The sequence below is a fragment of the Carcharodon carcharias genome, chromosome 7, assembly GCF_017639515.1.
Source record: "Carcharodon carcharias isolate sCarCar2 chromosome 7, sCarCar2.pri, whole genome shotgun sequence".
NCBI classification, from domain to species: domain Eukaryota; kingdom Metazoa; phylum Chordata; class Chondrichthyes; order Lamniformes; family Lamnidae; genus Carcharodon; species Carcharodon carcharias.
Window position 1 is genome coordinate 9,735,021 of NC_054473.1, and position 15,943 is coordinate 9,750,963.

Genomic DNA, 15,943 nt, shown 5'->3' on the forward strand with positions numbered 1-15,943 from the left:
TGAGAACATCCATTTACACTATTAGTCACACTGTAAAAACCTTTATTGAATGAGGTGTAACCGGGTTTTTAACAACTTATGAATTTCATAATAACTGCTGAACAGCCTAACTAGTCCTGAGAAAACAATTTTATACTTGTTGAATATCAAATCTCTCCACTTTTAAAATTCACATTTTAAACCATTTTTATAAGGATTGTTTATGATACTTCAATCTCTTGTGTAAAAAAATGAGGGGAATAGATAGATTGGACAGGATAAAATTGCTTCCCTTGGTGGAGAATTCTAGAACCAGGGGGCATAGGTTCAAGATAAGTGTAGAAGGTGTAGGGGGGACATGAGGAAGAAGGTTTTTACGCAGAAGGTAGTGGGTGTCTGGAATTCGCTGCCCAAGTTGGTGGTGGAGGCAGAAACTCTAAACTCTTTTAAAAAGCACCTGGATCTGCACCTAAAGTGCTGCAAGCTGCAGGGCTATGGGCCGGGTGCAGGAAGGTGGGATTAGAAAGGGCACCTGGGTGTCCTCGGGCTGGCATGGACAAGATGGGCTGAATGGCCTCCTTCTGTGCTGTAACTTTTCTATGGTTCTATGTCCCAATCATTTCTGCTGCTCTCTGCAAAACTTTAATTAAAAGAGATAGATACCAGAGAATTTTACATCTTGCTTTGCTGCCTATGAGAATACTTCAATGTGATTGTCTGTTTGCTCTGCTTGATCACATTGCTGTCTGCAAACGCTTTATTTGGCACCAAAGTTAAACTGATTCAGGCCACAGAGATCGCTAGTTCTTTGTTGGCAGGTTTCTTTGAGGTCAGTGGTGAAATCCCTCATGGTAAATCTGTCAAAGAAACTGTTGGAAGTTATCTGGTGAGAAAAGGGATTGTGTTAAGGATGTGTCCTGGGAATAGGTAAGACTTCACCATTACAATGGATGCTTGAGTGAAATGTTTAGTGAGTAACAAACAAGCTAAGACTTCACAGGCGTGAACACCCAATGGAAGATGAATCAACAGCACATACAGAACATGGTGACATATGGCAACCATATTTATCCTGTGAAATGAAAGCTATGTAGGTTTTGAAAGGGTATTTTGATAAATTAGACTTGATTTCATTTAGCTGCACATGGCCTAATTACTGGAACACAAATTGCCCTTTTAAACTAATTTAGTTTGACAGAATTATCAGGCAGACTCAGACACTGAATTGGCAAATAATATCAAAGTTTATAGTTTATAAGCAAATTTTAAACAACAGCACAATCATCAAACAAACAAAAACTTATCAATCAATTACAGACTTAACTTCCAAGTTCCACACTGACAGGAGACCGCTCAACTGCTGCTGAAGATTGTTAAACATGACTTTTGCACTGACAGCAGAATGCTTACCTGCTCCTGAAGTAATTGCAAATGATCTTGGTGCTGATAGGAGGATGCTAAACCACCCCCAAAGATCCAAACCAGTTCTTCCACCCTTATTGGTTTCTGTAACCTTTTCTTATATCTTAAGGGTGTTTTAAACCCGCCTTAGCCAATGTTGTTGGAAATAGCTAATTGGTCTATAATATTGTCGATAATTGCAAGGGTTAATTTAGTTGGTTCTAACTAACTGTGCAGAACGTTTTAACCTTAGGACAATGCCTTACTTTAAGTTGTGCCTCTTATCTTAATATCCCTATAGTGATCCTGTTCATCCAGGAGTGAAGCTCAACAGTCAAGGGCAATGTGTGTTCCAAATAGGGAGGGAGTCCCAAGTTAACATTCTTTTATCTCCCAGCAGTAAGAGCATTCTAATTCTCTCATAAGAAATGTTAATGGAAAAATGCAGAAATAACATAAAACGACTTCTAATTAGCTACTAAGTATTAATTACTTATCCTTAACTTACCTGGGTAATTGAGATACTTCTTTCTAATGAAATCATCGGCTGCTGGTCAGAGACTACCTCCCAGTACTTTATTAGATTAGTTTGTTAAAAGGTTAGCAACATCAAAATGGCTTCTTTTTTGTTCACTTGTCAGTGTAAAATTGACCACGTTGGCTCTTTGCAGGTTACGTGGTCAGGATTTTTACCCTGTCGGGTGGGCGTGTCAGCCTGGCCCAGGGCTGAAGCTGACTGCTGCCCGCGATCGGGCCCCCACATCACTTCCACGCCTGGCTGGCCAATTAATATCCAGCCGGTGTGAAAAGCGCGCTACGGCGCTCAGCGCTGTTGGCATGGGGCAGAAGGAGGGGGTGGGGGGGTAAGCGCGGAAGCTCATGCAGGTGCGCGCAGTGAAAGCTCCCTGAGGCACAGACTCTGTCACATGAGCAGGGACGTGTTATGAATGAAATCTAACATTTTGAAAATTAATTTTTCAATTGCTGTTGGAAGCCTCACCCCGCCTGTGGATGAGGTTTCCCAAACGCCTGCCTGCCAACAGTGAGGTTGGACGGGCAGCAAAAAGTTCCATTCGGCTGTGACTTTAACGGCCTTAATAGGCCTGTTAGTTGTCAGTGGGTAGGCCGCCAACTCCTGCACACGCTCGCTGACTGAAATATCGCCCGAGTGCGCGATGGCATCGAGCGATGGTGTTGGGACGCTTGCCCAATGTCATCGTGCGTCATTTTACGCTCGAGCAGGTTGTCTGTGCACCCGCCCACTCAGCGCAAATTTCAGCCCCATGTTTTTAAAACGTTTCCAAAAGCTTTCGCTGCTGCTTCATGCTCTTGTGGGGACCCGGAAAAATTGATCAATTTTGCTTCCAATTTCCGGAAAAATTGATCAATTTTGCTTCCAATTTCCACCCCTCCATCACTTCCACGTGGTCCAACTCCAACACTTCCCTTCTCTTCCTTGACCTCTCTGTCTCAATTTCTGGCGATAGACTGTCCACTAAGATTCATTACAAGCCCGCCGACTCCCACAGCTACCTCGACTACAGCTCCTTGCATTCTGCTTCCTGTAAGACTCCATCCCATTCTCTCAGTTCCTTTGCCTCCTTCACAACTGTTCTGATGATGCCACTTTCCAAAACAGTGTTTCTGACATATCTTCCTTCTTCCTTAATCGAGGTTTCCCACCCATGGTGATTGACAGGGCCCTCAACCATGTCCAGCCCATCTCCCACTCTTCTGTCCTCACACCTTCCTCTCTCTCCCAGAACTATGATAGGGTTCCCCTTGTCCTCACTTTTCACCCCACCAGCCTCCGCATTCAAAGGATCATCCTCCGCCATTTCCAACAACTCCATCATGATGCCACCACCAAACATATCTTCCCTTCACCCCCCCTTGTTGGCATTCCATAGGGACCATTCACTCCCGAACACCCTGGTCCACTCTGCCATCACCCCCAACACCTCAACACCCCCTTCCCTCCCACGGCACCTTCCCATGCAATTGCAGAAGGTGCAACACCTGCCCCTTTACTCCCTCCTCCTCACCATCCAAGGGCCCAAACATTCTTTCCAAGTGAAGCGGCATTTCAACTTGCACTTCCCTCAATTTAGTCTACTACATTCGCTGCTCCCAATGCAGTCTCCTCTACATTGGAGAGACCAAACGCAGACTGGGTGACCGCTTTGCGGAACACCTTCGGTCTGTCTGCAAGCATGACCCAGACCTCCCTGTCGCTTGCCATTTCCACACTCCACCCTGCTCTCATGCCCACATGTCCATCCTTGGCCTGCTGCATTGTTCCAGTGAAGCTCAACGCAAACTGGAGGAACAGCACCTCATCTTCCGACTAGGCACTTTACAGCCTTCCGAACTGAATATTGAGTTCAACAACTTCAGACCATGTACTCTCTCCTCCATCCTCACCCCTTTCTGATCCCCTTTTTTCAATATTCATTTTTATTTTTAAATTTATACATATAGTTTTTACACATTTTTCTTCTTATTTTTAACATTTATTTCCATTTTCATTCATTGTTTTATCCCCACCTTTTAGCCTATTTTCGATCTTTTCTCCCACACCATCCCCTCCCCCCACCCCACCCCCACTAGGGCCTCTGTCACTTGCTCATTCTGCTTCCTACTCTTAATGTCACCACTAGCACCTCCGTTAGCCAGTATCACCACCATCAACGCCACTTTGAACTTTTGTTTATGACATCTTCTGCAATCTGTCCTTTGCCTCCACCTATCGCTGGCCTTCTCTCCAGCGTCACTTGACCCACCCCCCTTAAACAGTATATACTTTACCACATTTTTACTTCTCTCTAGCTCTGAAGAAGAGTCATTTGGACTCAAAACGTTAACTCTGTCTTTCTCTCCACAGATGCTGTCAGACCTGCTGAGTTTTTCCAGCATTTTTTGTTTTTGTTTCAGATTTTCAGCATCCGCAGTATTTTGCCTTTATCTTATAATAATAACTCAGCTTACATCTACTACATCCCTCCAAAATATTGTCAGCTTTGGCTCTATGACAGCACACTCCTCTCTGAGTCTAAGGTTGTCAGTTCTAGCCCCAGTTCAGAGACTTGAGTACGTAACCCAGAGCCGACTCTACAGTCCAGTACTGAGGGAGTGCTTCATTGCTGGAGGTGCCATAAGTTGGATGATGTGGTAACTGGGGGTATTGCCCCTCTTGCTGTCTATCAGGGGACACGCAATGTTCTGTTAAGGCTCAGAGCAATGAGCCCTAAGCATGGGCAATCCGAGGGATGGGGTGTCCTGAAAAGGGCTCTGAACGAGTGTGTAGCAGCTGAAAATGTCTCTGTAATAAAGTTTAGCTGTTCCTTGTTGAAACCTGTCTGCACCGTCGAGTCATTGCAGACGAGACGTTAAACAAAGTGCTGTGATGAAGCTCTTTGTGGGCCTGCAGGCTCTGCATTTCTGGTGAAGCTGGGTTCAGAGGAACCGGCCAGAAATGCTGAGATGGGTCAGGAGTCAGAAAAATGCAGCTGGAGTGGTAATCACTGATTCGTGGAGAATCCGGGCCATTGTAAAAATGCAAGATCACTCTTTCTATTAAGAGAATGCATTACACTGATGATCAGCATGATGGTGAAAACCTGGAATCAAATGCAAAAGTTTATTGGATCTAGACTACAGTTTAATGATACATGGACAACACTTAATCAGTAATGGGGGAGCAGCTGTGTGAGTGCCTCTATCCCACACGTTCAACAAAAAAACCAAGTAGCATCCTGGTGTCACTACAAAACACACACCCGTGCCTCCAAACACTGCAGAATCCCCCCACGTCTTGAATGCGTTGACCTCCTGTGTCCAGCTCCACAAGTGCCATTTTAATTCCAGTTCACCGAGTGACCGTTCTTCATCCAGGAACTGAGATAGTGAGGGTCAGTCTTTTGTGTTGCGATTCCAATGGTTCTTCCCTTGCACTAGCCTCACTTGCACTTCCTGCCTGAGATGCTGCACAGTGTGGGAGTGTGAACTGTAGCTGCCTTCAATATACATTGACATGACATATTTGCGTTCAGCAGGAACCTGCTGCTGAGATTCTCTTGACAAAAATATATTTTTGAATTTCAAAATGCTGGGACTTCCCAGATGGATAAGGTGCTCTTGTGTTCCTAGTGAATTAAATGTTTTATTGCAACGATTTGCTTTTGTTCAGCACCTTAATGTCCCCAGGTATCAAAACCAATAGGTATCTTCCTTTTGATTAACTTGACTGGGATAGTATCCTCGCTCCCAATATCTGCATAGATTTCCCTGTGTACAGAGACTTAATTGAAAAGTGAGCATGGAATAGTTAAAAGCAAAATACTGCGGATGCTGGGAATCTGAAGTAAAAAGAGAAAATGCTGGTAAAACTCAGCAGGTCTGGCAGCATCTGTGGAGAGAGAAACAGTTAACGTTTCGAGTCCATGTGACTCCTCTTCAGAGCTAAAGTAGTGTTTGCACAGGCACCACAGTTATAGTGTTTCTGCATTTTAATACATAGAAACTGATAAAACTAGACGAGAACTGAGAGCCCTACATTGAGGATTTGGCAGGTACAGACACATCCCTGCCCTTGTATTGTTTTTAGTCAGGTGTTGCTGTGATTTAGTCAGCCTTGTTAAATGACACATTTCAGGTGTTCCCATGCAGACTTGTTGCTGCAGAACCCAAACTTTACTGGAGGGTAGCTGGCCTCTGGCTGTCAACTTGATATCCAGCTCTTTCATTTCAGTGGCAGCCAAAACTTGGGCCTCAATTTTTCAGATGGTGGGAGGGATTTTCTTCCTGCGTTCCAAAGAATTGGTGGGGGGGTCACATCCCTGCCGACTCCGAGTGCCCCGCAGCCACTTCAAGCGTGAATGAGCATCACTTGGCTGCAGGCGTGACTTCCGCAGCTCACTTGAAAGGAAGTCCCACCCTAGAGAGCAGCCAGCCAATCTGAATCTGTAAGTTACTCCGAGGTAGTGAAATAACTGGCGGCTGAATGGGTAAAGGCTCTGATATGGTGATGGGTGACACAGCAAACTGGCGATCAATTTTGCAAGGCAGAATGAAGAGAGACATCAACTAAGTGGTACAATTTTAAAGGGGGTACAGGATTAGAGATCTGGGGGCTCACACTATAATCAGCTATGTGACACGCTTTAGCTAATGACTGGGGAGAAAAGAGAAGCTGGAATATTTCTTAGGGCAGATTCGTTAGGAACTTTCAAAAGGGAATTGGATAAATGCTTAAAAGTAAACATTTGGGGAAAGAGCATGGTAAGATATTTAACCATATAGTCCACAATGGACCTTTGGCATCATTGTCCATTAGAGAGACTCAATTGGCTATATATATATAGCTTGGGGGCACCACTCCACAAACATGGGGCAAAGTGAGGAGGCAGGCCCGCGTGGGAGTGGGACTAACTGGTTAGCTCATTCAAAGATCCTGCACAGGCACAATAGATCGAATGGCCTCCTTCTGTGCTGCATGGTTCTATTCTAACTAAACATGAGTCGAGGGCACTCAAATCTTAGTTGAGGCTTGGATTTAAATTTCAGCCCCTGAATGGAATCATAGAATGGTTACAGCACAGAAGGAGGCCATTCAGCCCATCATGTTTGCGCTGGCTTTCTGCAAGAGCAAATCATCTAGTGCCACTCCCTTGCCCTTTTCCTCTTGGCCCTGCATTTTTTCCTCTTCAGATAATTATCCAATTTTTTTTTTTTGAGGGTCTTGATTGAATCTGCCTCCACCACAATCAACGGCAGAGCAACCCAGATCCTAACCACTCACTGAAAATGAAGATTTTTCTTATTGCCATTGCTTCCTTTAAATCAGCTCTCGATCCTTTCACCAAAGGGAACAGCTTCTCCTGGTCTACTCTGGTCCAGACCCCTCATGATTTTGAATATCTCAATCAATAATCTCTTCTCAACATTCTCCTCTCAAAAAAAGGAAACAGTCTCAGCTTCTCCAATCTTTCTATAGAACAGAAGTTCCTCACCCCTGGAAGCAATGTCATCAATCGTTGCTGCACTCTCTCCAATGCCTTCACATCCTGCCTGGACTGCAGCACCCAGAACTAGACACAATACTCCGGTTGAGGCTGAACCGGTGTTTTATACAGGTTTATCATAAATTCCTTGCTTTTGTACTCGATGGCCCTATTGATAAAGCCCAGAATCACATTTGCTTCGTTAAAAGCTGCCCTACCACCTTCAGTGACTCGTGCACAAATGAGATTTGCTGAGTCATCAAAAGGAACAGATGAGAAAGAGTCGCAAGAACAGTTTCGAAAGGTATATAGCTGATTTAAAAACTGTGCAGCCTTCAGGAGCCAGGGACTCTCCTATACCAGAGTGACAGACACATGTAGTGTGGGTCACAGGTGAACAGTGGCACCAATCAAATCAGAACTTCTACAATAAATTTGATACTCAGGCCTGAATTTTTGTTCCTGAATCAAGAGCGCAGGGTTGGGAAAATTTCCATCTCTGCAAATCCAACTCAGGAGAATGCGCTTCGGGTGGTCTGATTTTTGTTTTGGTTGGGGAGGGGTGGTTGGGGGGGAGGGTGGGGTGAGTTGTTAATGGAATTAGATCCCGCTGCCCCCGGAAATTGTTTGGAGGCCACCACAGTGGCTGGGCGCTGCATGGAAGATCCGTCTTGCTGATCCAGGACATCGTCCCAGCTGTAAACATAGGAACATAGGAGCAGGAGTAGATCATTTGGCCCATCGAGCCTGCTCTGCCATTCAATATGATCATAACTGATCACCTCCCTCAACGTCATTTTCCTGCGCTTTCCCCATTTCCATTGATGTCATTGGTATCCGAAAATGTATCAATTTCTGTCTTGAACATACTCAACGGCTGAACTTCCACAGCCCTCTGGGATACAGAATTCCAAGGATTCACCACCCTCTGAGTTGAAGAATGGCCTGCCCCTTATTCTGAGACTGTGTACCCTGGTTCTAGACTCACCAACCAGGGGAAACATCCTATCCACATCTACCCTGTCATGCCCTGTAAGGATTTTGTCATTTTCAATGAAATCGCCTCTCATTCTTCGAAGCTCTAGAGAATTCAGACCCAGTTTCTTCAATCTCTCCTCAAGACAATCCTGGCAAAGCAGGGATGAGCCTCTGTTACACTCCCTCTATGGCAAGTATATTCTTCCTTAGATAAGGAGACCAAACTGCACAGAATGCTCCAGGTGCAGTCTCACCAAGGTTCTATGCAAATGCCGTAAGACATCTTTACTCCTGTACTCAAATCCCTTTGTAATAAAGGCCAACATACCATTTGCCTCCCCAAATGCTTGCTGCACCTGCATGTTAGCTTTTAGTGACTCATGAGCAAGGACACCCAGGTCCCTTTGGATATCAACACTTCCCAACCTCTCATCATTTAAGAAATTCTCTGCCTTTCTTTTTTGTCTACCAAAGTGAATAACTTCACACTTATTCACATTGTATTCCATCTGCCATGTTCTTGCCCATTCAGTGCTCTGAAGAGGGGTCATTCAGACTTGAAACATCAACTCTGTTTCTCTCTCCATAGAAGCTGTCAAACTTGCTGAGTTTTTCAAGCATTTTCTGTTTTTATTTCAGATTTCCAGCATCTGCAGTATTTTGCTTTTATTCTTGCCCATTCACTTAGCCAGTCCAAGTTCCCTTGAAGCCTCCTTGCATCCTCTTCCATTCTTACATTCCCACCTAATTTTGTGTCATTAGCAAATTTGGAAATGTTACATTTGGTCCCAACATCCAAATCATTGATATAGATTGTGAACAGCTGTGGCCACAGCACTGATCTTTGTGGTATCCACTAGTAACAGCCTGTAATCCTGAGAATGACCCATTTATTACTGCTCTCTGTTTGCTGTCTGTTAAGCAATTCTCAATCCATAGCAGCATATTACCCCCAATCTCATGTGCTCTAATTTTACTTACAGATCTTCTGAGTGGGACATTACCAAAAACGTTCTGAAATTCCAAATACACCACATCCACCGGTTCTCCTTTATCTATGCTACAAATAGCATTCCAGAAAAACTCCAACAAATTTATCAAACATAATTTCCCTTTCATAAACCCATGATGACTGTGCCCAATCAGATCATTATTTTCCAAGAGACTGATTATCACTTCCTTTATAATAGATTCTAACATTTTCCCTACTACTGATGTCAAACTAACAGGTCTCTAGTTCTGTGTTTTCTCTTTCCCTCCCTACTTAAGTAATGGAGTTACATTTCCTACTTTCTAATCTGCAGAAACCTTTCCAGAACCTATAGAATTTTGAAAGATAACCACTAATGCACCGTTATCTCAATAGCCACCACCTTCAACACAGCACATCAGGTCCAGGGGATTTATCAACCTTCAATCAATTTTTTTTGAGTGCTGCCTCTTTATTAATACTAATTTCTTTCAGTTTGTCATTTTCACAAGCATCTTGGTTCCCTAGTATTTGGTAATGAACACAAATCAGTTCCTCTGCTGAAACATGGGATTGAACCAGGGTCCTTGAGATCCATCAGCCTAATGCTCTCCCCACTGAGCTACTTTGGCAGTTTGTAAAAAGTGATAAAACAAAAAAAAAAGCCCTCCAGCCCAGACTCTTCATGCCCCCTCCCTCCCACCCATGCTTCATGTCCCACTTGGAGCTGTCAATCTAATCTGTGAACTGATAAGCACCCCACTGTGATAATGATAGGTTTTAAAATCAGTCATGCAGCATAGATCTTATAATGACAGCCCTCAGTCTTATGTCAATGGGCAGAGTGAAATAGCAAGCATTGATTTTTTTAAACTACAGAATTTTAAAAATACATTTAAAGGACAAGATATTTCAGTGCCTTCACAGCTTAAGGGCAGAATTTTCAAGGTGACGTGTGGGGTGCCTATCAGGTCACATTATTGACCTTCATACCGTTATAAGGGGCATAGAACGGGTGGACAGAAGGCAACATTTCCCTTTGGCACAGGGATGACTAACCTGGTGGCATTTATTTAAGGTGAGGAGCATGAGGTTGATAGGTGAGGTGATGAGGACCTTTTGGACAGAGTAATGTGGGACGCACTGGCTGAAAGGCTGGTGGAGGCACAAACCCTCCTAAGATGCAATAAGTATTTGGATGTGCAGCAGCGATGCCATGGCATGTTAGGCCATGGGGATAGTGGTCAGAAATGGGATAAGGCGACTTTGGAAGGTGCTATAGATACGCATCCACAGAGGGCCGAGGAACCTTTGTGTATGACCCACACGTCTGACTCTATCAGTCTGTGAATGAGCAGTGTTGCTGCATTGATGATTGCAACAATCATCGGTACTTTGGAGGGCGGGAGGACAGAGCGGGTGGGACTGTGGGCCTCAAATACTTGGCCGCTGCACCCCAGCCTCACCGACACCTGTCGAGCTGGGCACGTGGTGGGTTTCCAACTCCAGTGCCTGCTCTTCGAAACGGCTCAGGATGAGAAACTGGGCCTGGCCGCCACCAGTGCATGAACGCTTGTATGTGTTGTGAGCATTTTTCTCCTGCAGAACAGAGAACATTATCTATTGGGGCTGCTCGCTCACGTACTCTGCACGCGCACGCCGCACCCCAACCACAGTGGCCCATCTGAGGCCTCCAGCGCCTCCTGTCCACACTACTGGTGATCCGTCACCAAAAGATAGCACGGCTGCTCCCAACCTGCCCCCCAAAACGGCCACCTTGGACACATTCGGCGTCCATCACTTTCAATAACACATGGGTCTTAGCTCCCATGGCAAGGAGGCGCAACTAGGTGCAGCGCCAAGGCCAGTAGATGGTTCTTGGCCACGAAACCTTGAGGCTCCCCTTCCTCATCTCATCACCGTGAATAGGATATGTGTTGGATTTATGAGTATGTTCCTAGCTGCCTCTCCTGCGGGTTGCCCCCAGGCTACTCAAGTGCGACGAAGACCAACACATAGAGGAGAACCCATCTTCTCATTAACCACTGAGGCTGCTGTAAGCACGGTGACTATTTGGTTGACCACCCAGCGTGTGCCAAATGTCTAATGCAGTAGCGACACTAAGACATGGCGGGGGAGGGACCCTCAAAGGCTGAAACTACCTGCTGGGTTAAATGGCCAAGGCCAATATGGAATTCACCCTTCCAGAGCGCAACAAATGGTTGAAGTGCTTGCGACACTGGATCCATGTTCGGCGTATCATATCCCGGGAAGTGACCACCTTCGCCACCTCCTCCCTGGCACATGTGGGGCCCTCCTCCTCCCATCCTGGGGAGGCAGGACCTCTCGTCGTGCTGCCACCTCCTCCAGAAGGGCAGCAAGGCAGTCATCAGAGAAGCGAGGGGCACACTGCCCTCTCCCCCGCAACCCGACTGCAACCCCCCCCCCCCACAACCCCACACCCGCTGGCCTACCCTCCTCCTCTGGTCTTCCCTCTATGATGGCCTCCTGTGCAGGCCCCCTGTGGTACAACCCGACCTGCAGCTGGCCATGGTGATCAGTCTGAAGGAGGCTGCCCGGCCTTGTTTTATACAGCTTGTCGGTTCCCCATTGGTACACGCCCGCCGCAATTTTAAAAGTACTGCTCTCCACAGGAGTGTGAAATGCGCTGGGTGGGCCTTAACTGGCCCGCCCCATGCACAATGTCGGCGCGGCCCACGATAGCTTCAGCTCCGCCCTCCCGGCGAACGGAAAATTTAGCCCTAACAGTTCCAGTCAGCTTGACAGTTCCGATGAGTTTATTCACTTTTTACATGTATTCATGTCCCCTTTTAACAAGCTCAAAGGGAACTTGACCTCTCCAAATTGTGTCGCTTGACCTTGCCAAAACGGCATCCTACCTCTCCAAAGAATTTGGGCTAGTTTAGGCCTTCTCCTGAAAAGGGTAAAGCCCACATAGGGATTGGCAATAAACGCTGGTTCAGTCAGTGATGCCCACATCCCACAAATGAATAAAAAAAAAATCATGTTTGGATATTCCACTTGCGAGAATTGGATTTGCTGGAAGAAGCTGCACTTTTACATGTGTAGCTGCCTCCTTGAACCAAGGACATCAAATGACAACCTGCTAGCCCCATTCCCACCACCCCCACCCCCCCCCCACCCCACCCAGCGACAACGGTAGGTGCCAGGTTCGGGGGCAGGACTTCCAGAATCAGGTCTCTGGTGCCACTCCAAGACGAAGGCTGTCTCCGTCTTTATGAAAATCCAGGCCTCAGTTTGAAAGGTAGGAAAGCGTTGAGGCAGCCAGGTGCACTATGAGCAGGGGCACCGACTTTCCCAGTTATATTTCATAGGATTCCAGGAGTTTTTATGGTATTTTGGCAATCGCGTGTCATGGCTCTTTCTGTTTCCGTGCAAGTAGTGGCCTTTCCTACACCTTATCTGGGAATATTGGTTCTCATAGATAGCGCCATTCTTTCACTGTGCCTGAATGAATCAAATTCTGTCTTCCTCACACTCAAACAATTCCCCCAGCTTCTGTGTGAATCTTGAGTGTGAGGCAGCAAGCCTGAGGTAAGTGACGTTCTCCCAAGACTCTGTTTGGGAAGGGGAGAGGGAGAGGAAAGAAGCAGGAGTGGGGAGAGCATGGACAGACAAGGGCAGCTTCCTTGTTCTCCCTCTGCATTGTGAGCAGCATTGCTTAATTCCAGCAGATACAGTGGCTGCTCAACTCCTCAGAGATGCTTGGAGCCTCTTCCCTTAACAGTTTAGCAGAGTGTGAGGGAGCTCTGCAGTCCCACATAGCAATGCACTGGCGTTGGGGGTAATATTACACCTACTGCAGCTCAGCTGACAGGAAGCTACCCAGTGCAGGCAGTGGGTCTAAGAGAAGACTATTGCTTGGATTTGAATCTACTCTTTCCCTCTGACACACTCCAGTGCAGTACCAAGGGAGCCCCGCACTTCTGCAAGTGCCATCTTTTGGATGAGATGTTAAACCAAGGCCCCTTGTGCCCTTTCAGGAGGAGTAAAAGTTCCCTTTTTGAAGGAGAGCGGTGGAGTTCTCCCCCAATGTCCTGACCAATATTTATCCCTCAATCAATGTCACTAAAGGGTTATCTGGCCATTATCACGATGCTGTTTGTGGGAGCTTGCTGTGCACTTATTGGCTGCTGTGTTTTCTACATTACAACAGTGACCATATTTCATAAATATTGCATTAACTATAAAGCACTCTGAGACATCCATTGGTCACGAAAAGAGCTCGATAAAATTTTTCCTTTTATCACACTCCAAATCCATCCGCAGTACAGAGTGGCCTATAATTATAATCCTGAGGCATCCTGTAACTATGGTGCTGACCCTTGGCTCAGGGGAGGTTGAGCAGCAGACTGCGATTGAGAAATGTTGATTGAGATCAGAAATGTTTCTCCATACAACACAAACATAAGGAAGGAGATCAGTCACTCACGGCTTTCACTGATAGTGTTTTTGTTAAAAAAAAAAGCTTTTATTTTGTTAATCCGATTAGGTGAAATTGTTTTCCTTCCCCATCCCCCACGCCACCCCCCACCTCATCCTCCCTCCCCCCTCCCCGGCACGTTTAATCCCAATATAAATTAAACAGGTTCCTTCATAAACTCTCTGATTGTCAAACTTCACTCATGTTTCTGCTGGTAGTAGCCTCTCATTGAGCCACTTTTCAATCAATTCAAACATTTCCTCAGTGACTGCTGACAACTCCTTGTGAAGCTGATGGAAGGAACCCTCGAAGACCTGGAAGAAATGCATAAGGGAGAGACAATGGTGACTAAACAGCAACAGCAAAAGTCTGACATTGATATCATTACTTTCCTTATTTATGCTTTCACAGGATGTGGGCGTCGCTGGCTATGCCAGCATTTATTGCCCATCCCTAGTTGCCCTTGAGAAGGTGGTGGTGAGCTGCCTTCTTGAACCGCTGCAGTCCATGTGGTGTAGGTACAACCACAGTGCTGTTAGGGAGGGAGTTCCAGGATTTTAACCCAGCGACAGTGAAGGAACGGCCGATATATTTCCAAGTCAGGATGATGAGTGGCTTGGAAGTGGTGGTGTTCCCATGTATCTGCTGCCCTTGTTCTTCTAGATGATAGAGATAATGGGTTTGGAAGTGCTGTCTAAGGAGCTGCTTTGGTGAGTTCCTGTGGTGCATCTTGTAGATGGTACACACTGCCGCTACTGTGCGTCGGTGGTGAAGGGGGTGAATGTTGAAGATGGTGGAGGGGGTCAAGCCTCAGAAGCATCTCATTGGCCTTCCATGTTTAATTAATTACTTCTGCTGTTGTGAAAGCAAAAGCAAGAACTTGCATTTCTCCAGCACCTTTCACAATTTCAGGATGTACCAAAGCGTTTAACAGACAGTGAAGTACATCTGAGGTACAGTCGGCATTGTGATTTAGGAAGCACAGTATCCAATTTGCACACAGCAAGCTCCCAAAAGCAGGAATGTCAGACTGACCAAACCATCTGATGTAGGTAAAAACAAAAAACTGCGGACGCTGGAAATCCAAAACAAAAACAGGATTACCTGGAAAAACTCAGCAGGTCTGGCAGCATCGGCGCAGAAGAAAAGAGTCAACTCTTTTCTTCTCCGCTGATGCTGCCAGACCTGCTGAGCTTTTCCAGGTAATTCTGTTTTTGTTTTGCATCTGACGTAGGTGTTGGTTGAGGGGCAAATATTTGCTAAGACACCTGAGAAAACTCTCCTACTCTTCGTTGAAATGGTGTCATGGCAAATGGGACCTCTGTTTGACGAATCGAACGTACCTCTGACTGTGCAGCATTAGGGGAAGGCTTGTCCTCTAGTCGGTTAATTCAATGATTCATTATTGATTAAGCCTTCATGCTGAGGGCTGGGGCTTTTAGTCACCGAGAGATGGTTTATTCTGACTTTTTCAGGGTATGTTATAATTGCTCCTCCCTACATTTTGCTCCGCAGCTATCCCCCAAATTAAAATCCTTTCGTCGTTGATAATCTGAATCAGGCACCAGGAGGTGTGGTGATGATTCTCCATTCACTATTTTCCCCACGCAGTGATCCAGTTGGGATCAGGGGCTCCTTTATGGTGGAGAGAGCTGGATTATTATTTCCATAAAACAGCCCCTGCTCCAACAATGGAAACCACTTTACTTCCCTCCCTCTGCTGGAGGTACTGAGTCTTGGTGGGGTAGAGTGCCACATAGGAAGAAGAGGCCATTCAGCCCCAAAAGCCTGTTCTGCCATACAATTAGATCAATGGTTGATATATATTTTTCTGACCTGTCCTTGGTTCTTTAACTCTTAAAACCCTTACCTAACAAACATCTATCAACTCAGTTCTGAAATGTTCAATTGATCCCCAGCCTCAACAGCTTTTTAGGGGGAAGTGTTTCAGATTTCGACTCTCACTGAGTGTAGAAGTCTTCCTAGCATCTTCCCCTGATTGGTCTAGCTCTGACTGCCCCCTTGTTTTGGACTCCCCCCTCCCCCACCAGAGGAAATAGTTTCTCTCTATCTACCTTATCAATTCCTTTAATCATCTTGAACATCTCAATTACATCATCCATTAATCTTTTATACTCAAGGAATTAC

The 15,943-nt window shown here is 45.8% G+C and overlaps 1 protein-coding gene across 2 annotated transcripts in view; it reads right to left on the bottom strand.

Moving 5' to 3' along the window:
- Positions 1-13,926: 13,926 nt before the first annotated feature.
- LOC121279792 (monoglyceride lipase-like) overlaps positions 13,927-15,943 on the bottom strand; it is a 78,177-nt gene continuing 76,160 nt past the window's right edge. For both annotated transcript variants that reach the window (XM_041191148.1, XM_041191147.1), the window contains one exon: positions 13,927-14,109. In XM_041191148.1, coding sequence (XP_041047082.1) covers positions 13,996-14,109 — 114 coding nt within the window. In that variant the 3' untranslated portion in view covers positions 13,927-13,995. The remainder of the gene's footprint in view (positions 14,110-15,943) is intronic.